The sequence below is a fragment of the Macaca fascicularis genome, chromosome 6 (genome assembly GCF_037993035.2).
Source record: "Macaca fascicularis isolate 582-1 chromosome 6, T2T-MFA8v1.1".
Classification (NCBI taxonomy): Eukaryota; Metazoa; Chordata; class Mammalia; order Primates; family Cercopithecidae; genus Macaca; species Macaca fascicularis.
In genome coordinates this window covers 187825006-187851272 of record NC_088380.1, presented here as the reverse complement: position 1 = coordinate 187851272, position 26267 = coordinate 187825006, and the positions used below count along the sequence as shown (strand labels likewise).

Below are 26267 nucleotides of genomic sequence, written 5' to 3'. Positions count from 1 at the left end.
TCATTGTAGTTTTGATTTGCATTTCTCTAATGACCAGTGATGTTGAGCTTTTTTCATATTTGTTGGCCACATAAATGTCATCTTTTGAGAAGTATCTGTTCATATCCTTCCCCCACTTTTCGATAGGCTTGTTTTTTTCTTGTAAATTTGTTTAAGTTATTGTAGATTCTAGATATTAGCTCTTTGTCAGATGGATAGATTGCAAAAATTTTCTCCCATTCTGTAGGTACCTGTTCACTCTGATGAGTTTCTTTTGCTGTGCAGAAGCTCTTCAGTTTAATTAGATCCCACTTGTCAATTTTGGCTTTTGTTGCCATTGCTTTTAGTGTTTTAGTCATGAACTCTTTGCCCATGCCTATATCCTGAATGGTATTCCCTAGGTTTTCTTCTAGGGTTTTTATGGTTTTAGGTATTATGTTTAAGTCTTTAATCCATCTTGAGTTAATTTTTGTATAAGGTGTAAGGAAGGAGTCCTGTTTCAGTTTTCTGCATATGGCTAGCCAATTTTCCCAACACCATTTATTAAATAGGGATTCCTTTACCTATTGCTGGTTTTCGTCAAGTTTGTCAAAGATCAGATGGTTGTAGATGTGTGGCATTATTTAAGGCCTCTGTTCTGTTCCATTGGTCTATATATATGTTTTCATACCTTTACCATGCTGTTTTGGTTACTGTAGCCTTGTAGTATAGTTTGAAGTCAGGTAGCATGATGCCTCCAGCTTTGTTCTTTTTGCTTAGGATTGTCTTGGCTATATGTGTTCTTTTGTGGTTCCATATGAAATTTAAAGTATTTTTTTTTTCTAATTCTGTGAAGAAAGTCAATAGTAGCTTAATGGGGATAGCATTGAATCTGTAAATTACTTTGGGCAGTATGACCATTTTCATGATATTGATTCTTCCTATTCATGAGCATGGAATGTTTTTTCCATTTATTTGTGTCCTCTCTTATTTCCTTGAGCAGTGGTTTGTAGCTCTCCTTGAAGAGGTCCTTCACATCACTTGTAAGTTGGATTCCTAGGTATTTTATTCTCTTTGAAGCAATTGCAAATGGGAGTTCATTCATGATTTGGCTCTCTGTTTGTCTATTATTAGTGTGTAGGAATGCTTGTGATTTTTGCAAGTACATTTTGTATCCTGAGACTTTGCTGAAGATGCTTATCAGCTTAAGGAAATTTTGGGCTGAGATGATGGGGTTTTCTAAATATACAATCATGTCATCTGCAAACAGAGACAATTTTACTTCCTACTTGAATACCCTTTATTTCTTTCTCTTGCCTGATTGCCCAGGCCAGAACTTCCAATACTATGTTGAATAGGCATGGAGAGAGAGGACATCCTTATCTTGTGCTGGTTTTCAAAGGGAATGCTTCCAGCTTTTACCCATTCAGTATGATATTGGCATGGGTTTGTCATAAGTAGCTCTTATTATTTTGAGATGCGTTCCATTGATACCTAATTTATTGAGAGTTTTTAGCATGAAGTGGTGTTTAATTCTATCGAAGGCCTTTTCTGCATCTATGGAGATAATGGTTTTTGTCATTGGTTCTGTTTATGTAATGGATTATGTTTATTAATTTGTGTATGTTGAACCAGCCTTGCATCCCAGGGATGAAGCCAACTTTATCGTGGTGGATAAGGTTTTTGAAGTGCTGCTGGATTCAGTTTGCCAGTATTTTATTGAGGATGTTCACATCAATATTCATCAGGATTATTGGCCTGAAATTTTCCTTTTTTGTTTGTGTCTCTGCCAGGTTTTGGTATCAGGATGATGCTGGCCTCATAAAATGAGTTAGGGAGGAGTCCCTCTTTTTCTGTTGTTTGGAATAGTTTCAGAAGGAATAGTACCAGCTCCTCTTTGTAACTCTGGTAGAATTCGGCTGTGAATCCATCTTGTCCTGAGCTTTTTTTGGTTGGTAGGCTATTAATTTTCTAGTTTTTTTGTGTAGAGGTGTCTATAGTATTCTCTGATAGTAGTTTGTATTTCTGTGGGATCAGTGGTGATATCTCCTTTATCATTTTTATTGCATCTATTTGATTCCTGTCTCTTTTCTTCATTAGTCCCGGTAATGGTCTATCTGTTTTGTTTATCTTTTCAAAAAACCAGCTCCTGGATTCATTGATGTTTTGAAGGGTTTTTCGTGTCTCTATCTCCTTCAGTTCTGCTTTTATCTTAGTTATTTCTTGTCTTCTGATAGCTTTTGAATGTGTTTGCTCTTGCTTCTGTAGTTCTTTTACTTGTGATGTTAGGGTGTCGATTTTAGATCTTTCCTGCTTTCTCCTGTGGGCATTTAGTGTTATAAATTTCCCTCTAAACACTGCTTTAGCTGTGTCCTAGAGATTCTGCTATGTTATGTCTTTGTTCTCATGGGTTTCAAATAGGTTATTTATTTCTGCCTTAATTTAATTGTTTATCCAGCAGTCATTCAGGAACAGATTGTTCAGTTTCCATGTAGTTTTGTGGTTTGAGTGAGTTTTTAAATCCTGAGTTCTAATTTGATTGCACTGTGGTCTGAGAGGCTGTTTGTTATTATTTACATTCTTTTGCATTTGCTGAGTGTTCTGTTTCGAATTATGTGATCAACTGTAGAATAAGTGTGATGTGGTCCTGAGAAGAATATATATTATGTTGACTTGGGGTGGAGAGTTCTGTAGATGTCTATTAGGTCCACTTGTTCCAGAACTGAGTTTGAGTCCTGAATATCCTTGTTAATTTTCTGTCTCATTGATCTGTCTAATATTGACAGTGGGATGTTAAAATATTCCACTATTATTGTGTGGGAGTCTAAGTCTCTTTGTAGGTCTCTGAGAACTTGCTTTATGAATCTGGGTCCTCCTGTATTGAGTGCATATATATTTAGGATAGTTAGCTCTTCTTGTTGCATTGATCACTTTATCATTACTTAATGCCCTTCTTTGTCTCTTTTGATCTTTGTTGGTTTAAAGTCTGTTTTATTAGAGACTAGGATTGCAACCCCTGCTTTTTCCTGCTTTCCATTTGGTTGGTAAATATTCCTCCATCTCTTTATTTTGAGCCTATGTGTGTCTTTGCACATGAGATGGGTCTCCTGAATACAGCACACTGATGGGTCATGACCCTTTATCAAATTTGCCAGTCTATGTCTTTTAACTGGGGCATTTAGCCCATTTACATTTGAGGTTAATATTGTTATGTGTGAATTTGATCCTGTCATTATTATGCTAGCTGGCTGTTTTGCCCATTAGTTGATGCAGTTTCTACAACTTGGTATGTTTTTGCAATGGCTGGTACTGGTTTTTCCTTTCCATATTTAGTGCTTTCTTCAGGAGCTCTTGTAAGGCAGGCCTGGTGGTGACAAAATTCCTCAGCATTTGCTTTTCAGTAAAGGATTTTATTTCTCCTTCACTTATGAAGCTTAGTTTGGCTGGATATGAAAGTCTGGGTTGAAAATTCGTTTCTTTAAGAATGTTGACTATTAGCCCTCACTCTCTTCTGGCTTTTAGGGTTTTGGCAGAGAGATCCACTGTTAGTCTGATGGGCTTCCCTTTGTTAGTAACCCAGCCTTTCTCTCTAGCTGCCCTTAACATTTTTTCCTTCATTTCAACCTTGGTGAATCTGATGATTATGTATCTTGGGGTTGCTCTTCTCAAGGATTATCTTTGTGGTGTTATCTGTATATCCTGAATTTGAATGTTGGCCTGTCTTACTAGGTTGGGGAAGTTCTCCTGGGTAGTATCCTGAAGAGTGTTTTCCAACTTGGTTCCATTCTCCCCATCATTTTCAGGTACACCAATCAAACGTAGGTTTGGTCTTTTCACATAGTCCTATATTTCTTGGAGGCATTGTTTGCTCCTTTTCATTCTTTTTTTCTCTAATCTTGTCTTCATGTTTAATTTCATTAAATTAATCTTCAATGTCTGATATCCTTTTTTCCACTTAATCGATTTGGCTATTGATACTTGTGTATGCTTCACGAAGTTCTCATGCTGTGTTTCTCAGCTCCATCGGGTCATTTATCTTCTTCTCTAAACTGGTTATTCTAGTTAGCAATTCCTCTAACCTTTTTTTCAAGATTCTTAGCTTCCTTGCATTGGGTTAGAACATGCTCCTTTAGCTCAAAGGAGTTTGTTATTACCCACCTTCTGAAGCCTACTTCTGTCAATTTATCAAACTCATTGTCCATCCAGTTTTGTTCTCTTGCTCACAAGGAGTTGTAATCCTTTGGAGCAGAAGAGGCACTCTGGTTTTAGGAATTTTCAGCCTTTTCACACTGGTTTTTCCTCATCTTCATGGATTTCTCTACCTTTGGTCTTTGATGTTGGTGACCTTCAAATGTGGTTTCTGTGTGGACATCCTTTTGGTTGATGTTGATACTATTCCTTTCTGTTTGTTAGTTTGCCTTCTATCAGTCAGGCCCCTGCAGGTCTGCTGGAGTTTGCTGGAGGTCCACTCCAGACTCTGTTTGCTTGGGTATCAACAGCGAAGGCTGCAGAACAGCAGAGATTGCTGCCTGCTCCTTCCTCTGTAAGGTTCGTCCTAGAGTGGTATGCACCATCTGCCAGCTAAGCTCTCCTGTATGAGGTGTCTGTCGACCCCTGCTGGGAGGTGTCTTTCAGTCAGGAGGCACAGGGGTCAGGGACCCACTTGAAAAGGCAGTCTGTCCCTTAGCAGAGCTCAAGTGCTGTGCTGGGAGATCTGCTGTTCTCTTCAGAGTAGGCAGGCAGGAACATTTCAGGCTGCTGAAGTTGCGCCTGCACTGCTCCTTCCCCCAGGTGCTCTTTCCCAGGGAGATGGGAGTTTTATCTCCAAGCCTCTGACTGTGGCTGCTGCCTTTCTTTCAGAGATGCCCTGCCTAGAGAGGAGGAATCTAGAGAGGCAGTCTTCCTACAGCGGCTTTGCCAAGCTGCGGTAGGCTCTACAGAGTTTGAACTTCCTGGTGGCTTTGTTTACACTGTGAAGGAAAAACCTCCTACTCAAACCTCAATAATGGCGATGTCCCTCTGCCTACCAAGCTCTAGTGTCCCGGGTCGACCCCAGACTGCTCTGCTGCCGGTGAGAATTTCAAGCCCTTGGATCTTAGCTTGCTGGGCTCCATGGGGGTGGGATCTACTGAGCTAGACCAGTTGGCTTTCTGGCTTCAGCCCCCTTTCCAGGGGAGTGAACGGTTCTGTCTCACTGCCATTCCAGGTGCCACTGGGGTATGAAAATCTCCTGCAGCTCTCTTGGTGTCTGCCCAAACGGCCACCCAGTTTTGTGCTTAAGACCCAGGGCCCAGGTGGTGTAGGCACCCGAGGGAATCTTCTGGTCTATGAGTTGCAAAGACCATGGGAAAAGCATAGTATCTGGGTTGGAGTGCACTGTTCCTCACGGCACAGTCCCTCACAGCCTCCATTGGCTATGAGAGGGAGTTCCTGACCCCTTGCACTTCCCAGATGAGGTGATGCCCCACCCTACTTCAGCTTGCTTTCCATGGGCTGCACCCACTGTCTAACCAGTCCCAATGAGATGAGCCAGGTACCTCAGTTGGAAATGCAGAAATCACCCGCCTTCTGCATTGATCTTGCTGGGGGCTGCAGACCACGGCTGTTCCTATTTGGCCATCTTGCCAGCCACTGCCTGCTGTGGTTTTTTGTGTTGTGGTTACCATGATGCATACACAAAGTATCTTATCCTTATAACAGGCTATTTCATTGTGGTAACTTAACTTTAATCACATACAAAAACTCTACATTTGCACTCCTTTCCACTTTTTATGATTTTGATGTCACAATTTACATGCTTTGTAATTTGTATTTCTTTACAATTTATTTTAGCTATAGGTGCTTTTAATAATTATGTCTTTTAACTGTGACAGTAGGGATAAATTAGCTTTAAATACCACCTTTACTATATTAGAGAATTCTGAATATGACTATATATTATTTTTACCGGTGAGTTTTTTACTTCCATATGTTTTTGTTATTATTATCCTTTTGTTTTAGTTAAAGGGCTCCCTTTAGTAATATTTATAAAATAGACCTAGCAGTGATTAATTACCATAGCTTTTGTTTGTCTGGGAAAGATTTTATTTCTCCCTCATTTCTGAAGGACAGATTTGCTAGTAATGTAATCTTGATTGGCAGTCTTTTTCTTCAACACTTTGAATATATCATGCCATTCTTTCCTGGCATGCAGGATTGCTGCTAAGAGAATATGGCTGAAAACCATATTGGGGCTTTCTTGAATGTGACATGGTTCATTCTCTTGCTGCGTTCAGTGTTCTTTCTTTGTCTCTGATTTTTTGATAATTGGAATATGATATATCTTGGTAAAATCCTCTTTGGGTTGAATTTGATTGATGACATCCAAGCTTCCTGAACCTGGATATTTTTGTGTTTCACCACATTTGGGAAATTTTCAGCCATTATTTTCTTAAATATGCTTTCTGGATCTTGTTCTCTCTTATCTCCTTCTGAAACTCCTACTATGCAAAAGTCAATACACTTGATGGTGTCCCATAATTCTTATAGGTCTTTTACATTTTTTATTATTTTTTCTTTTTTATTCTCTGACTCGATAATTTAAAATATCCAGTCTTCAAGCCCAGTGATTCTTTGCCTTGATCAAGTCTGTTGTTGAAGCTTTCTAGTTAATATTTCAGTTCAGTTACTGTATTCATTATTTCTAAGATTTTAACTATTTTATTGCTTTTATTTCTTTGTCAAGCTTTTCTTTTTTATTATTAACCATTTTTCAAATGTTATTTATTTTCTATCTGCATTTTCTGTAGTTTCCTGAACTTCTTTAAGGGGATTATCTTAAATTCTTAGTGGTCTCATAGACTTGCATATTTCAGGGTCTATTACTGAAGCATTATTAGTTTATTTTGGTGTCATATTTTCTTGATTTTTAAAATAATCCTTGTGTCTTTGTGTTGGTGCCTGCACATTTGAAGACATGGCCATCTTTTCTGGCCTTTGCAGGTGTTCTTTGTCAGTAAGAGGCCTTCACTATTTAATATAGGCTGGGATTCTGAATAGGCCAACTGGTAGCAACCTCAGACAGGCAGATGTGGGTGTTGGGTTCTCTAGTTGGGCTGGGCCACTACCTGTCTCTGACATTAAATGGAACTGCTGGCTGTGCTCCTGTGACAGGTGGAGCTGCTGATTGGGTTCTGCAATTGCCTCTGACTGTCCAGGGTTAGAGGTTGTCTTTCTTGCTAGATGGTACTGTTGTTTGGAATCTGTAGTTGGTCAGGGACATGTGCTGAGCTCTGAGGCTGGGTGAGATTTCTGGGGTTGCTGCTTGATCGCTCAGGGTGGGCAGGGCCAGAGGCTATGCTCCACAGATGTGTGTGGACTTGGCTTGCCTCCTAGTCTAGAGTAGCCTTAAGCAGAACACCAATGGTGGGTTGAGTTGCTGCACAGCTCCTGGGGCTGGGCAAGATCAGATGCTCCCTCTGTGGATAATCACAGACCTGCATTGTCTTCCTATCTAGGGAATATGCAGAGAACCCAGGGCTGGCTGGGTCACTGCTCAGCTGCTGAGGTCCAGATGCTCCCTGTATGGGCAACTGCCAATGTGCACTTGCCTCCCAGAGTGAGTAAGGCTTAAAGATAGCATCAGGAATTGTATTGCCACTTGACCAGTGGGGCTCAGTAGGGCCAGATATGTCCCTCCTCTTATTTTAGTTACTTTAGTAAACTTATCTAATCCTCAATAAGAGTATAAAAATATTTTATTAAATATATTTCTATGTAACATTTTGTGTTATTATACATGGCACATTTGTTTGTTTTTCTGTCTTTCCTGGTGTATAAAATGCAAGGTATTTTGTTTATTGATCTTATTTTTATGAACATAATGAAGTATAAATTGAAAGAATTTGTCTGTAGATTATTCCAGATTTCCAATGTGTATTATCATATAACTTGTTGGAAATAGGCATTCTACTTTTTCCTTCCTGGAAATTATAATTCTTTTTTCACTTTCTTTCCTTTTTTGCAGTGATTAGTATTCCAGCATAGTGTTGAACAGCAATGTTTAATGCAGTTATCTTCATTAAGCTCCTGAGTTTAAGCCTCCTACTATGATATATGATGGTAGCTATGGGTATTTTTAAATAGCTTTCTATCAGATGAAAGAAGTGCTCTTCTGTTGCTAATTCATAAAAGGTTTTCTTTTATTTCTGGATTCACAAGTGTTTTAAATCATGATTAGATGTTGAAATTTATATATGTTTTATTAACATCTATAGAGAATCTTATAGATTTTCTCCTTTAACTTATTAAGGTAATACTTACATAAATATACATATTCCAATGTTGACTTAACCTTTTATTCCTAGGTAAGCTCAATTCAGTCATAATGTATTAAGTTTTTTAAAAAACATTTTATTGGAATTTATAAAATTTCTTTTTTTTTTTTTTTTTTTTTTTTTTTTTTTGAGACGGAGTCTCGCTCTGCCACCCAGGCTGGAGTGCAGTGGCCGGATCTCAGTAAAATTTCTTATTAATATTTTTTGAACTGCCTTATTGGTTAAATCCCCCAATTAAAAGGCACAGAATGGCAAGCTGGATAAAGAAACAAGACCAAATGGTATCCTGTCTTCAAGAGACTCATCTCACATTAACAACATCTACAGGCTCAAAATAAAGGGATGTAGGAAAATCTACTAAGCAAATGGAAAGCAGAAAAAAGCAGGTTTTGCAATTATAATTTGCGACAAAACAGACTTTAAACCAACAACAATAAAAAAAGACAAAGAAAGGCAATATATGATGGTAAAGGGTTCAGTTCAGTTATGTTCAGTTCAAACATAACTATCCTAAATATATATGCACCCAACACAAAAGTACCCAGATTCATAAAGCAAGTTCTTAGAGACCTTCAAAGAGATTTAGACTTCCACACAATAATAGTGGGAGACTTCAACACCCCACTGACTGTATTAGATAGATTATTGAGGCAGAAAATTAACAAGATATTCAGGACCTGAACTCACACTGGATCAAATGGCTCTGATAGACATCTACATAACTCTCCCCCCAAAAATAACAGAATATACATTCTTCTTATCACTACATAGCACATACTTTAAAACTGACCACATAATCAGACACAAAACACTTCTCAGCAAATGCAAAAGAACTGAAATCATAACAACACTCTCTCAGACCACAGCTCAATAGAATTACAGATCAAGACTAACAAAATCACTCAAAACAATACAATTACCTGGAAATTGAATAACCTACTCCTGAATGACTTTTGGGTAAATGATGTAATTAAGACAGACATCAAGAATTTATTTGAAACTAATGAGAAAAAAGACACAACATACCAGCATCTCTGGGACACAGCTAAGGCAGTGTTAAGAGGGAGCTTTATAGAACTAAACAACCATGTCAAAAATTAGAAAGATCTCAATTTAAGAACCTATTATCACAACTAAAAGAACTAGAGAACCAAGAGAAAATCAATCCCAAAGTTAGCAGAAGATAAGACATAACAAAATCAGAGCTGAACTGAAGGAGATTGAGACATGAAAAACCATTCAAAAGATCAATGAATCCGGAGTTGGTTTTTTGAAAAAAATTAACAAAATATACAGACCACTAGCTAGACTAATAAAGAAGAAGAGAGAAAAAAATCTGAATAAACACAATCAGGAATGACAAAGGGGATATTACACTGAGCCAAAGAAATACAAATAACTATCACAAACTATTATGAACACCTCTATGCACACAAACTAGAAATTCTAGAAGAAATGGATACATTTATTTAAAGGTGTTAATTAATTTTTCTGTTTTGTTTTTTGTTTCTTAAAACCCTTTCTCAAGGTATGATAGGTGTGATTCACATGTAAAAAGCTGTACATATTTAATTTATGCAACTCAAAGAGTTTGGTGATAAGTATATACCCATTCAAATCATCACCACCATCAAGACTATAGACATATTCATCATCTCCTATAGTTTCCTCCTACCACTTTTACTGTAATTATTACCATTATTGTGTGTGTGTATGTGTGTGTGTGTGTAGTATGAACAGAATATAAGATCTACCTTCTTCACAGAATTTAAGAATACAATAGTTTATTGTTAGCTACAGGCACTGTGTTGTATTGTAGATCTCCAGAACTTCTTCATCTTGCACAAATGAAATGTTTTTATACCCTTTGAATATCACCTTCCCATTTTTCCCTCCCCTCATTCCCTGGCAATCACAGTTATGCTCTATGCTTCTATGACTGATGATTTTAGATTACACATATAAGTGAGATCACTTTTATGTCTGGCTTATTTTACTTAACATAATGTCCTCCATGTTCATCCATGTGTCAGGATTACCTTCTTTTTATTGTTGAATAATATTTAATTATATATATGTCCCTTTTTAAATCCATTCATCTGTCAGCAAATAGATTGTTTTCATATCTTGGCTACTGTGAACTATGCCACAATAAACATGGAAGTGCAAGTATCTTTTTGAAATCCTGACTTCAATTCTTTTGGATAAATGCACAGAAGTAGGATTGCTGGATTATAAATTACCAATGAGGTTACTTATTTTATATAATTTTGTATACTGCAACTTTACTAAATGTATTAGCTTTAACAGTTTTTTGTGAAATCTTTAGGGTTTAGTTACATGTAAGACCATGTAGCATAGTTGTATTTGTATTTTCTTTAAGGAATCTGCATACTGTTTTCTATAGTGAATATATCAATTTATATTCCCAGCAACAATGCAGCAACACCTGTAATATTTTTTAAATTAGTAATAACCAGTCTAACAAGTGTGAGGTGATATCTGCTTATACTTTTGATTGAATTTCCCTGATGGTTAGTGATAGTGAGTCACTTTTCATGAACCTCTTGGCTATTAATATTTATATTTCCTTTGGGGGAAATGTTTATTCATGTACTTTGCCCATTCTAAAAACTGGAGTATTTTTGGTTATTAAGTTGTATGAGTGTCTTACATATTTTGGACATTAACTCTTTATCAGGTATATACTTTGAAAATATTCTCCCATTCCACATGTTGCTTTTTATTTTGTTGATTATTTCCTTTGCTGTGCAAAAGCTTTTTAGTTTGATGTAATCTTACTTGTTCATTTTTGCTTTAGATGGAAAACATGAGTTTTCCATCACTCTGTTGCATGTAAATATCCAGTTTTCCAAACACCATTTATTAAAGAAACTATCATTTATCCATTTTGTAGTCTTGGTAATCTTACTGAAGATTAGTTGACCATACAGCATGGGTTTATTTCTGGGCTCTTAATTCTGTTCCATTGATCGATATGTCTTTTTTATGCTAGTACCATATGGTTTGATTACTATTAGGTTGGTGCAAAAGTCTTTGCAGTCTTTGCTATTACTTTCAACGGCAAAAACCACAATTACTTTTTTCATAACATAATTTGAAATCAGGTAGTATGATGCTTATACTTTGTTCTTTTTGCTCAAGACTTACTTGGCTATTTAGGGTCTTTTGTGGTTCCATGTGAATTTAGATTTTTTTCTAATTCTGTGAAAAATGCCTTTGAATTTTAATAGTGATTGCATTAAATCTATAAATTTATTTGGGTAGTATGAACATTTAAGCAATATTAATTCTTCTAATCCATGAACACATGATAGATTTCTATTTATTTGTGTTTTATTCCATTTCTTTCAACAGCGTCTTATAATTTTCAGTGTACAGATCTTTCACCTCATTGGCTAAATTTACTTCTAATTTTTTGATGCTATTGTAAATGAAGTTGTTACCTGGATTTCTTTTCAATTTATTGCTAGTGTATAGAAACACTACTAATTTTGTATGTTGATTTTGTATCCTACAACTTTGCTAAATTCATTTGTTAAGTTCTAACAGGTTTTTGTGGATTCTCTAGGGCTCACTACATGTCATGTCATCTCCAGAGACAAATATGTTTCTTCCTTTCTGATTTGGTTGCTTTTTATTTTTTATTAATTTATTTATTTTTTGCCTAATTGCTCTGGCTACAACATCCAATACTATGTGGCAAGGGTGGACACCTTTATCTTGTTCCTAATCTTAAAGGAAAGCTTTCACTATTTCACTGTTGAGTATAATGTTAGCTATGACCTTATCATGTGTAAACCAAAAATAAAGTTCTAAGCTTCCCAGTCAACTGAATGAACCCCCCTTCTCAAGAAAGGGAATTCCCAAGTAAACCTGAAGGACGAGTCCAGGCCATGATGGGAAGGTGAGGTTGGACATGCCTCATTATATCCTCTTCCCTTTGGAGTTCAGGCACAACACAGCAGCATTAACATTACAACAGAGGTCTTAAGACTGACAAAACGGACTCTTTATAGCAATAAAATACCAAATGCCAACCTGTCATATAGCATCACATTACAGATAGCAGGCCCTGAAAGAAATTAAAATATTTTACCCCAAAGCATATTTCTTTGACATATTTTGAAATAGCCCGGCAAAGCTGCCTCTGGTGGGTGAAATGTAAATTCTCTACAGAATATAAATTTCCCTTTCCAGGTCTTTGTCTGATCCTGAAGAGATTGATTAGCTGAGAGTCTAGCAATTTTTAAAGATCTGAATATGAAACATTTGCCATCTATTGCCTCTAAGAGTGGCCACCTATGAGACTTCATCTACATGTAAGAACCTTGGTCTCCACATCCCCCTATCCTAATCCAGACACTCTTTTCTACAATTCCAGGTCTTTTAGATAATAACTTAACTCATAACCATTTGCCAATCAGAAAATCTTCGAATCTACCTATTACTTAGAAGCCCCCACTTGAAGTTGTCCTGCCTTTCCAGACCAAACCAGTGTATACCTTACATATATTGATTGATGTCTGTCTGTAATTTCTGTCTCCTTAAAACATAAAATCAAGCTATAACTCAACCACCTTGGGCACATTTTCTCAGGACCTCTTGAGACTATGCCTTGGGCCTTGGTCACTCACATTTGGCCTAGAATAAACCTCTTTAAATGTTTTATAGAGTTTGACTCTTTTTGCGGACACATATGTGATCTTTATTATGTTGAGGTACATTCTTTTGTTACCTAATCTGTTGGCTTTTATTATGAAAAGATGATGAATATTGTCAAATGCTTTCTCTGCATTTGTTAACGTAATTATACATTATTTGCTCTTCATTCTGTTAATATCATATATTATATGTATTTATTTGCATGTGTTGAAACATTCTTGCATCCCAGGGATAAATCCCATTTGATCATGGGGATTCTTTTAATGTTTCTTTTAATGTACTTTCTAATGATTCTTTTTATCATGAATTTGATTGGCTAATATTTGTTGGAAATGTTTGCATCTATGTTTATCAGGGATATTGGCTTGTAATTTTCTTCCTTTTTTGTGGTGTTTTTATATGGTTTTTGTATCAGGGTAATTGTGGCCTCATAAAATGAGTTTGGAATTATTCCCACATCTTAAATATTTTGCAAGCATTTGAAAAGTATTGGCATTAATTTTTCTTTAAATATTTTGTAGAATTCACCAACAGAGCCATCTGGTCATGGAATTTTCTTTCTTGGGAAGATTTTGACTATCAGTTGTATTTCTAACTCATTCCTGGTCTGGTATTTTGTTAAAAAATTCTGAAGCAGTTTTTATAGGTTGTATGTTTCTAGGAATGTATCCATTTCTGCTAGATTATCCAGTTTGTTGGCCTATAATTTTTCATAGTGCTATAGTCTAACCTTGTCTTTGGTTTCACTTTTCATTATTTTAGTTACTCATGATCAATTGTGGCCCAAAAATATTAAATGAAAAATTTCAGAAATAAACAATTTGTAAGTTTTAAATTGCACACCATTCTGAGTAGCATGATGAAATAAATCTCTATCATCCTGCTCTGTTCCATTTGAGACACGAAAAATAGCATATATAGGGTTTGGTACTATCCGTGGTTTGTGGCATTCAATGGGGATCTCGGAATGTAACCCCTGCGGATAAGGGAGAACTAGGATCGTCTCATGACATTTCATATTTGTTTCTGTGGTACCAGTTGTAATGTATCATCTTTTATTTATAATTCTATTTATTTGAGTCAGCTCTTTTTTTCTTGGTTAATCTAGGTAAAGGCTTGTCAATATTATTTATCTTTTCAAACAAACAACATTTAGTTTTATTGATCTTTTTATTGTTTTTCTATTTCATTTATTTCTGCTCTAATTATTATTTTTTCCTTCCTTCTGCTAAATTTTGGCTTAGTTTTTTCTTTCTCTAATTTCTTGAGGTATAAACTTATGGTGTTCATTTGAGATCTTTCTTTTTTCTTAATGTAGATATTGATAGCTATACACTTTTAGAGCTGCTTTTGCTACATTCCATAGATTTTGCTATTGTTTAAAAATTTTTCATCATCACTATGGTTTCAATGTATCCCCAAAGTTTATGTGTTGAAAACTGAATCCCCAATGTGATAATGTGGACAGGTGGGACCCCTAAGAGGTGATGAGGCCATGGGGATCCTGAGGATCCTGCCCTCATGAGTGGATTAATGCCGTTTTTGCAGAAGCAGCTTCCTTCCTCTTTCTTACTCTCTTGCCCTTCTACCTTCCTCCACGGAATTACACAGCTAGAAGACCCTCACAGGATGTGATCCCTTGATCTTAGACTTCCCAGCCTCCAGGACCATGAGCCAAATAAACCTCTGTTCATTATCAATTACCCAATCTCAGGTATTCTGTTACAGCAGCATAAAGTGGACTAAGACAACCTCTGGGCATATGCTCTGTGGGCATGTTACACATGGCCTTTATTGTGTTGAGCTACATTCCTTCTATACCTAATTTGTCGAAAGTTGGTTTTGTCATGAAAGGGTGTTGAATGACGTCAAATGCTTTTTCTGCATCTATTGAGATGATTATGTTGTTTTTGTCTTTCATTCGTTAGTGTAATATTTATTGATTTGCATATGTTGAACCATCCTTGTGTTCCAAGGATAAAGCTCACTTAATCATGGTAAATGAATCTTTTAATGTGCTGTTGAATTCTGTTTGACAGTGTATTTGGTCTTTCTATCACTCCTCCTCCTCCAGTCTGTACAGCAGACTTTGGTAGACAAAGACCTTGACCAGTCAGCCTGGCTGGATACTCCGGAAGTCTCTCAAATCTTTTTTATGGATGTACCTGCTTTACTCCTCTTGTTCCTTCTTGGTGAGAGGGAGTCTTGGGATTTTCTTTTCTCAGTCCTGCAAAGCAGACTAGCTGCTGAGAGCCTTCCATTTATTTATCTCTAAGGCAATTCCCTAAAATACTCAAGATTGTGCACCTTCTCTCAATCCAGGAGTGTCAAGCTGATTGCTATCTGTGTTCTGACTGCAGAAGTTTCTATGCACATCTGCTAGGCTCAGGCACCCTGGCTGCAGGGAAGCACGTGCCGGACTGTGATGGACCAAGAGGTTCCAGCCACAGGGGGTGGTGTGTGGAGGGCTGGGGGCATGTATCAGCTGGTTGGGTAGTCAGCAGGCTGTGAGGTCGCCCCTAGTAGAGTGCAGGAGCTGGCCAGTAGGTTCTGCGGCTTGTTGTTCAGGTCCACGCACTGGCTGCCGTAAGCCCCTCCTCTTTCCCTGCTCCTAGCTGCCCCCAGGTGATTCAGCCACACTGGTCCCCTCAGTGTTCTGCATTAAGTGAGACAGAAATGGGTTTCCTGGGCAGCATCCCACATGCCTGGGGAATCTAGACATTCGCTTTGCTCTCACTTTCCCCATGGCAAAAATTGTGGGCTGAGGGAGTCTCTCTTGGCACTGAACCTTGGAAGAGCAGTGAGGCAGGTAGCATGAAGCAGTTCTTACCTTCCTTCACGCATCTGCTCTTGGCTTTTTTGCCTGATCAACCAGCTGGAACCTCTCAAGTGGCTTCCTAGACTCCTACAAAAATACCTTTGTTCATGGTAGTTGTTAAAATTAGAGTTTCTATGGGAGTTTGAGAACTGAAAACTCCTTTCACCATCCTAATCATGTCACTTCTTAGAAGGTTTAGTTGTATGATAGTTTGTATGTATAGTTTCATTATCATTCAGTCATAAGACACTTTTAATTATCATTATGACTTTTTCAGTGACCACTTAGTTATTTTTGAAGTATGTTTTTAAAGTTTCAAACATATATGAATATTAAATTTTCTTTTTCTCAATGAATTTAATTATATTGTGATTAGAAATCATCGTGTGAATCATACCAGTCTTTGTCTACTTGCGCTGCTATAACAAAACACTACAGACTGGCTCATTTATAAACAATAGAAATGTATTTCTCATCGTTCTGGAGGCTGAGAAGGCCAAGGTCTAGTATCAATAGATTTGGCATCTGATGAGGACTCTGCCCTCTGTTTCAAGATGTCACCTTGGTGCTGTGTCCTCTGAAGGCAATGAACGCTGTGTCCTCACATGGCAGAAGGGGCGAAAGGGTAAGTTCACCCCCTCAAACCCTTTTATAAGGCACTAACCCATTCATATGGGCATAGTCCTCAGGACTTAATCACCTCCTAAAAAGCCCACCTCTTAACAGTGCTGCATTGGGGATTTAGTTTCAACATGAATTTTGGAGAAGACACAACGCTAAAACCATATCGCAATACCATTTTCTTCAGAGTTTCTGCAAACGATTTTATGTGCTTGAGCCTGATGAGAATTAATTTATGTTCTATGTGTGCTTCCAACGCTTTGCTGTGGGTGCAGCCTTCTAAGAATATCTATTAAATTGGGTTTGGTAATTTGTAGTTCAAATATTTTACATTCTTACTGATTCAAGTCACATTGCAACTTGATGGCCCATGATTAAGTGTTCAGTCTCTCCTAAGGTCTAGCCCAAGATGTATTTTTCAAAAGAATAGTAGTTATTCATAGAGAATGGCAGGGCTCTGCTCCTAAATCCTGAGGGCCTGTGCCATGATTCACTTATGGGGCCTGGCAAAGGCTCCTAACAGCATGCCTGTCTGTTACTCTCTGTGGGCCACATTTTGATCCATGCTTCCGCCAACCAAACTACAGAGCCTTTCTTACATTCTCAGCTGCAACATTAAATGCAGAATCTCTGATTAGTGAGGCCATTACATGTGGTTTGAGCCAACCTTATGTCCTTGTACCGCCACCTTACACCCTAAATATCATTTGACATGGATTCTCTGGATTTCTGGTCTGTATAGATTAGAATAATCAACTAGCTCTTTTGGAGTGTGGTTCACTTTCTAATGCATCATGCATTTTTTCCAACTTTAGGGTCCTGTTGAAACTTGAGCCTAGGTACAGGTCTAGAAGCAAAGAGGGATGGTAGGGGTGGGTCCTGAGTAGAATCAGCATTGTCTTGCGTGGCAGCTGCCTCAGGAGAGAGGCCATTACAGTTTCTTTGGGCAATGCAGGGTTGATCCCCTGAGATGAAGGTGGAGAGGCTATTTCCAATTGACGCAGAGAGACTGAGACTGCTTTCACTGGCAGACTCATCAGCATTTAGGGTTCACTGTCCCCAGCTCCATCAGTCTTCCCATACATCCCCATTTCAACTTTCTGAATCTCATTTCTTCCCAGTCAATGCCCCCTCACATTGACAGATATTCTGAGGAACAAGTTTGGATTTCCACTGTCATTCAGCCAGTCACCAGATGAGTGCTGAATTTGGTTTTCAGCCGTCTTAGCCCGGTGGCTACAGAAAATAAGGGTCTCTTTCAGGGCACTCATGGAAGCTTTCATGTTATTTATGCAACACCAAGAAACTCAGAATTCAAATTCCTCTGCTCATATTTTCTTTCGTCACTTTCCTCACTTTCTCTAGCAAGAATAGGAGCAACCAGCCAATCTCATCTTATTCACTAGGTCGACAAACACGTTTGAAAATATGATACACCAGTCAACCCATGGTTACACCAGTCAACAGGTCGCAAATGGTGATATTTTGCATATCTGTATTGCTAGATCACAGCATGGACTTTCAGTGCTTTTTGTTTTGTTTGTTTGAAGACGAGGTCTTGCTATGTTGCCTAAGCTGGCCTCAAACTCCTAGGCTCAAGTGATCCTCCCACCTCAGCCTCCTGAGTAGCTGGGACTACAGGTGTGCACAGTAATCCCAGCTCAGAGAATTTTAGAATTTTAGGGATGACTGAAAAGTCATCCCTAAAATTCTTTTTCTCTAGAAATACTCTTAGTACCAAATTTGTATTAGCGAGAGTTCTCCAGAGTAACAGAACCACTAGGATGTATACATACATATATATGTATGTATACGTCCTGTTGTTTCTGTATATTTGAGAGAAAGATGGAGATAAAGAGAGAAAGGAAGAGGAGAGATGGAGAGATTTAGTATAAAGAATTGGCTCGCATACATCATGGAAGCTCTTTTAGTTCCCAACTCATGGGTGAGTCAGCAATCTGAAGACCCAGGAGAACCAATGGTTAGTTTAAGTTTAAACCAGAAGACCTGAGAACCAGAAGAGCCAATGGTGTCAGTTCTGTCCAAAAGTTCGCAGGCTCAAGACACAGAAAGAGCCAGTGGTTCAGTTTGAGTCTGAAGGCCAGCAGCCTGCTCTGAGGCCAGGAAGAGCCAGTGTCCCAGTTTCAAGGCTCTCATGCAACATCATTCTCTCACTTAGGGAAGGGTCAACCTTTTGTTCTATTCAGGTCTTCAACTGATTGGGTAAGCCCATCTGCATTATAGATGGTAATTTTCTTTACTCAGTTTACCAATTTAAATGTGAATCTTATGTGTAAACACCCTCACAGAAACATCCTGACTAATACTTAACCAAATCTGAGCAAATCATGACCCAGTCAAGTGGACACAAAAAATTAACCATCACAGGGATACATCATAGGGGAAGGAAATACTTAATTCTACTCCTCTGGAATTGTAAACAATTCTATTTCCACCTAACCAAATGTTTATAACTTTATTTTTACATCTCATTGATTTTAAACGTTTAAAACAAATCATTAAAACTGAGAAAGATAAAACAACAATGCCAAGATAGAGGCTCCTGTCCTCACTCTGAGTTACTCAAGCATCCACTCCTCCTCCTCTTCTCCTCCCCTCCCTACTCACCTCCTATCTGTACCCTGGATTCCACCTCTTGGCTCAGATGAGCATGCTGCATGGAACAGGATACGCTACCAGCGTTCTCTTGGACGGTCAGGGAGAGCTCCACATCAAACAGGCCATGCATGTTCGTGTTTGTCCTGGAGTCTGCGGACAAATCCTGTCCTTGTGGACCTTTCCACTTCGCCATGGGCCGGGGGAACCAGCCCGAGGACCGACAGAGTAGTTGGATGCCTCTGTCAACATATCCCACGATGGAAATGAGAGGAACTGAGCCCAGTGCTGGGGAGAAAACAGGGAAGAGCTTAAAGCAAAGATCATATCCCAGAGCCACAGCAATTCTGAGTCAAGTGCATCGGTCCACCCCCCACCCATTCTCTCTCACACACACACACACTGAAACCGCGACCACCCCCCGCCCATTCTCTCTTACACACACACTGAAACCGTCAGTCCACCCCCCACCCATTCTCTCACACACACACACACTGAAACCGCGACCGCCCCCCGCCCATTCTCTCTTACACACACACACACTGAAACCGCGACCACCCCCCACCCATTCTCTCTTACACACACACTGAAACCGTCAGTCCACCCCCCACCCATTCTCTCACACACACACACACTGAAACCGCGACCACCCCCCGCCCATTCTCTCTTACACACACACTGAAACCGTCAGTCCACCTCCCGCCCATTCTCTCTTACACACACACACTGAAACCGTCAGTCCACCCCCACCCATTCTCTCTTACACACACACACTGAAACCGTCAGTCCACCCCCACCCATTCTCTCTTACACACAAACACTGAAACCGTCAGTCCACCCCCCACCCATTCTCTCTCACACACACACTGAAACCGTCAGTCCACCCCCACCCATTCTCTCTTACACACAAACACTGAAACCGCGACCACCCCCCACCCATTCTCTCTCACACACACACTGAAACCGTCAGTCCACTCCCCACCCATTCTCTCTCACACACAAACACTGAAACCGTCAGTCCACCCCCACCCATTCTCTCTCACACACACACACACTGAAACCGCGACCACCCCCCGCCCATTCTCTCTTACACACACACTGAAACCGTCAGTCCACCCCCCACCCATTCTCTCTCACACACACACTGAAACCGTCAGTCCACCCCCCACCCATTCTCTCTCACACACAAACACTGAAACCGTCAGTCCACCCCCACCCATTCTCTCTTACACACACACACACTGAAACCATCAGTCCACCCCCACCCATTCTCTCTTACACACACACACACTGAAACCATCAGTCCACCCCCACCCATTCTCTCTCACACACACACACACACTGAAACCGCGACCACCCCCCGCCCATTCTCTCTTACACACACACACACTGAAACCGTCAGTCCACCCCCCACCCATTCTCTCTCACACACACACACACACTGAAACCGCGACCACCCCCCGCCCATTCTCTCTTACACACACACTGAAACCGTCAGTCCACCCCCCACCCATTCTCTCTTACACACACAAACACTGAAACCGTCAGTCCACCCCCCACCCATTCTCTCTCACACACACACACTGAAACCGTCAGTCCACCCCCCACCCATTCTCTCTCACACACACACACTGAAACCGTCAGTCCACCCCCACCCATTCTCTCTTACACACACACACACTGAAACCGTCAGTCCACCTCCACCCATTCGCTCTCACACACACACACTGAAACCGCGACCACCCCCCGCCCATTCTCTCTCTCACACACACACTGAAACCGTCAGTCCACCCCCCACCCATTCTCTCTCACACACACACACTGAAACCGTCAGTCCACCCCCCACCCATTCTCTCTTACACACACACACTGAAACCGTCAGTCCACCCCCACCCATTCTCTCTCACACACACAAACACTGAAACCGTCAGTCCACCCCCCACCCATTCTCTCTTACACACACACACTGAAACCGTCAGTCCACCCCCACCCATTCTCTCTCACACACACTGAAACCGTCAGTCCACCCCCACCCATTCTCTCTCACACACACACTGAAACTGCAACCACCCCCCGCCCATTCTCTCTTACACACACACTGAAACCATCAGTCCACCCCCCACCCATTCTCTCTCACACACACACACTGAAACCATCAGTCCACCCCCACCCATTCTCTCTTACACACACACACTGAAACCGTCAGTCCACCCCCACCCATTCTCTCTTACACACACACACTGAAACCGTCAGTCCACCCCCCACCCATTCTCTCTTACACACACACACTGAAACCGTCAGTCCACCCCCACCCATTCTCTCTCACACACACTGAAACCGTCAGTCCACCCCCACCCGTTCTCTCTCACACACACAAACACTGAAACCGTCAGTCCACCCCCACCCGTTCTCTCTCACACACACACTGAAACTGCAACCACCCCCCGCCCATTCTCTCTTACACACACACTGAAACCGTCAGTCCACCCCCCACCCATTCTCTCTCACAAACACTGAAACCGTCAGTCCACCCCCACCCATTCTCTCTTACACACACACACACTGAAACCGTCAGTCCACCCCCCACCCATTCTCTCTCACACACACACACTGAAACCGTCAGTCCACCCCCCGCCCATTCTCTCTTACACACACAAACACTGAAACCGTCAGTCCACCCCCCACCCATTCTCTCTCACACACACAAACACTGAAACCGTCAGTCCACCCCCCACCCATTCTCTCTTACACACACAAACACTGAAACCGTCAGTCCACCTCCCGCCCATTCTCTCACACACACACACACTGAAACCGTCAGTCCACCCCCCACCCATTCTCTCTCACACACACACACACTGAAACCGTCAGTCCACCCCCCACCCATTCTCTCTCACACACACACACTGAAACCGTCAGTCCACCCCCCACCCATTCTCTCTCACACACACACACTGAAACCGTCAGTCCACCCCCCGCCCATTCTCTCTTACACACACAAACACTGAAACCGTCAGTCCACCCCCCACCCATTCTCTCTCACACACACAAACACTGAAACCGTCAGTCCACCCCCCACCCATTCTCTCTTACACACACACACTGAAACCGTCAGTCCACCTCCCGCCCATTCTCTCACACACACACTGAAACCGCGACCACCCCCCACCCGTTCTCTCTCTCACACACACACACTGAAACCGTCAGTCCACCCCCCACCTGTTCTCTCTCACACACAAAACACTGAAACCGTCAGTCCACCTCCCGCCCATTCTCTCTCACACACACAAACACTGAAACCGTCAGTCCACCTCCCGCCCATTCTCTCTCACACACACAAACACTGAAACCGTCAGTCCACCCCCCACCCATTCTCTCTTACACACACAAACACTGAAACCACGACCTTTGGCAAAAGCCTTCCCAAGGCCTTTTTTTCATTTGCCATTTTTTAGCAACTACTATATATGCGTCGCTATTCCTAGGCACCAGTTATGATGAAGTAAGACAGAACTGCTTCTGATGAGAAACTTTTCAGGAGCTCAGCTACTAAAGTAGAGAGAGAGCTGAGCCGCCAGGTGTAGGAGTAACAGACCAAAGGAACGATGATCCAAATTAAAATAATAGTGAAGCCTCTGATCAGTTGCTACAAAAGTACAAGCAAGAGCTAAACCGAGGAAGATGCCAACTCCTCCCTGTTTCATCCTCCCCCACGAAATGGAATATTCCAGTTGAGGGGCAGATGGATCATCGCACGTGTGGGGCTGACTCACTATTGACGGAGGGCTGAACAAAAGGCTTCACAGCTCTATGAATCCGGAGCTCAGGAAGGGGGTGTAGGGCGGAGGAATTAGGGTGTAAGATACTGGATGCTAAGACAGAGTAGAGAAAAGTGTCTTGGAGTTTGCCTTTTCTGTCACGGAGGAATGACAGCCAGCGGCTGGGAGTAAAAGGATTTACCAAGCTGGTTGCCGGTAGAGAAAGGCAGATTTATTAGAGAAAGTGGGAAAATACGTTGAAAGGAAGGCAGTGGGCAAGTTAGCATGAGGGAAGCTAACTGCAAGAAAATAAGGCTCGTTGGAGATTTTATAGAATGGAACTTGGGCTGATTGATAACGCCAAGGTGGCGAGGAGCCTAACTTATATTCTTTTGTCAGCTGGGATGTTTGATAAATTGAGGTGTTTGGTGATAGGCAGGAAGTCTGTGAGTTATGTATGTTATCTGGGCAGAAAGGCCAAATGTTCTGGGCCATATATCCTGGACTGTATGTCCAGGACGACAAAGAAAGGCAGACCTGTAGCTTCTCTGCTGTCTCTTTTGTTTAAATTTTCTAGACATGAAGAAAGGCATGTTTATAGTTTATTTCCTTTTTTGTTTTGTTTTGTTTTTTTGTTTTTTTTTTTTGCTTTCACCTGGTCCCACCAGCCTGACTCCTTTTCCCGTTAGGACCCCACATTCTCCTCCTTGATACAAGGCACTTGAAAGTCCTGCCCAAGGCCTGAAATCCTGAGAATTAAAATGCTTGGGCTAGAAATGCAAATATGTAAAGACCAGGACAGCTTGGAGGGGCCTGAGGGCTCACCTGAAACTCTCCTCAGATTGCAAAGCATTGGCTGTACTCCAAGTCCGCTACGAGGAGGAGGCCTTCCAGGAAACGCTTTTGAAAATTGCCCATGGTCAGGCCTGAAATATCACTCATAGTGGATTTTTCTAATTTTTTTAAGTTAGTCAAATTTAGCAGTGGGGAGTTGTATACCAATTTTAGTGACACTGCTGTTCATAAGTTCTGATAATCCACTCGCATCAGAGCAGCCCCACTGACAGGTTTGTAATCAGGAGACAGATTCTTCACAACTCAACGCACAACTGTAAACAACCAATTTCTTTTTTTTCCTTCTTTTTGTTCTTCTTTTTTTTTTTTTTTTTTTAATAGAGATGAGGTCTTGCCATATGCCCAGGCTGGTCTCGAGCTCCTAGACTCAAGCAATCCTCCTGCCTCAGCCTCTCAAAGTGTTGAGATTACAGGCCTGAGCCACTGCACCCTGCCCCATCAAATAAATTTCACTGTGAAGGGTGTGACTATGGAAGTATGGTCAAGTTAACGCCGAGCATTCAGTGATTAATTGTCAGGGGAAGTCACAGCTTCCTGGAGCTGACATTCGCTCCCTGCTGTATCAGATAAACAAAAAATCTGTAGGACAAGGGAGCAGGAATTTTTATTTGTTAATTTAAAAGTAAATTTTCATAAGGAAAACTACGTTTTGACAGTGGGGAAAAAAAGAAAGAAAGTATTGATATAAGTAATAATTTGGATAGATCGCAAGAGCATTATGCTGAATTTAAAAAGTCAGTCTCAAAAGGTCACCTGTGGTGTGAAGCTGTGTATGTAACATTCTTGAAATTACAACATCAGGGAGATGGAAAACCCCAGCCAGGGGCTGAGAAGGGGTGGGTGTGACCATAACGGGGTGGCAGAGGGAGATCTTTGTGATGGTGGGGTAGTTCTGTACCTTGATGTGATGGTGGTTACATGACTTTAAACGTGTGATAAAATACATAGAACTATACACATAAGACAGAAGGAACTTGCAGTATAGAGTGCCGCCTTCTGACTAAATGACCTGAAATTTTAAAATTTCCTTATTGAACAAACCACTCGCCAAGCCCAGGATGGTTCTCTGGGACAGCGAAGTTCTGAGAAATGAAACTGACCTGACACCTGCAGCTCCCAGGTGGCCTCCTGGTAGTAAGAAGACTGGGAGCCAATCCAGCACCCGTAGAGGCCGGCATCCAACACAGTAATGTTTTCCAGCCTCAGAGAGAGGCGCCCCCCTGCAATAGAATCCTTCACCAATTTTGTCCTGCCTTGATACTGTGGCATCTGCATAAATGGCTGGTCCTTCCCATCCCTGTAGAGGTGGACCACGCTAAAGCGCTGGCCCCTGAAGAACCGCACTTCCATGGCCTCTGCGTTGGTCTTAGGCGACAGGAAACAGGAGAACGCAGCGTCCTCCCCCACCAAAGCCTGGACAGCCTTGTTTGGCCCAAACACCTGCCACTGCCCTGTGGGAAGAAATACAAAAGATAAACAATCAAAACCCTTTATAGTGTGACCTACTCAGGGCTCCACTGGGCTGGACTGGAGATGTGCATCAGGGAGAAACATTCATCACAATCCTATTTCTAAAGCCAGTGACTCGCATTTGTATATCTCCTTACATTTGACAAACCATGTCCACGTCAGGTACCTCATTCGGTCTTGAGGAACGCCTGCAGAAATGTGAATTATTAACATTTTTATTTTCAAGATGAGAAAACCATGTTATCCCGAGGAAAAAGTCTCTTTCTGAAAGTAGAACCTTTGATTCCAGGAGATTCTATTGTCACATAATCTCCCATCTGCCCATTTGCTTCAATTAAAAAAAAAAAAAAAAAACCCAAACATCCCCTTTTCCATCTTCCTTGCTAAAAACCAAAGTTGACGTCTTTCTATTGACCTAGAGAAGAGTGTGGGCCATAAAGTCTCCAATTTGGGGCAATTTGTTAAGGTTTCCTTCAAACACAATATTACACCAATGTTTTATGGCTACTATGGAATATTTCATTTCTGCCCATGGCGCACACAATTATTTGTACTTCCTTAGTTTTTTTGGAAATCTACTTGTTCTGCCAAGTTCCGAAAGACATGCTATGGCACTGCAACAAGATTTTGCCATTTATTTTCTGTAAATTTGTTCTTTGGCACATTCATGTGTGACTTACATTTTCTGTAGCATGTACCTTTTGCACTTGTGTAGTAATTTTTTCCTTTTTACTTTAGCACTGAATGGTGCTTCATCTAGTGCTTAGTCAACATATCTTGCCTTCATTTTTGTAAAAAAAATTCTTAGTACACGTATGTCCTCACCTCACTTTTGAAACTTTCTTCATTGTCTTGCTTCAAGTGTGACAATTACATGTTTTCTGTGTGCCCCCCCTGCACAGCTCTTGGCTCTGTGGGGACAGGGCCTGATTTTCTTGCTCAGCATAGTACCCACTTGTTCAGCACAGAGCCCGTCACACAGAACAGGCTCCACAAACAACTTACTCATGTGAACGGCAAGCCCCATTTCCTTTCGTACTTGCTCATCTGTTTAACAATCATTTGAATAATTTTCCTGGTGTAAATCACTCTTACTACCCTGTAAGGATTACATTGCTTCTTAGAGACCACAAACTATGGAGGCCCACTCCCTTCACCTACTAAGTACCC

General features: G+C 40.8%; 1 protein-coding gene across 1 annotated transcript in view; it reads right to left on the bottom strand.

Moving 5' to 3' along the window:
- The window catches only part of LOC102130778 (butyrophilin-like protein 8), a 44147-nt gene extending 19120 nt beyond the window's left edge, over positions 1-25027 (bottom strand). Inside the window, exons 1-2 of the mRNA XM_015452388.3 lie at positions 24728-25027; positions 19027-19302 (exon numbers count right to left, since the gene is read on the bottom strand). Of these exons, the coding sequence (XP_015307874.3) occupies positions 19027-19302; positions 24728-24977 (526 nt within the window). The 5' untranslated portion in view covers positions 24978-25027. The remainder of the gene's footprint in view (positions 1-19026; positions 19303-24727) is intronic.
- Between the last annotated feature and the right edge of the window lie 1240 nt (positions 25028-26267).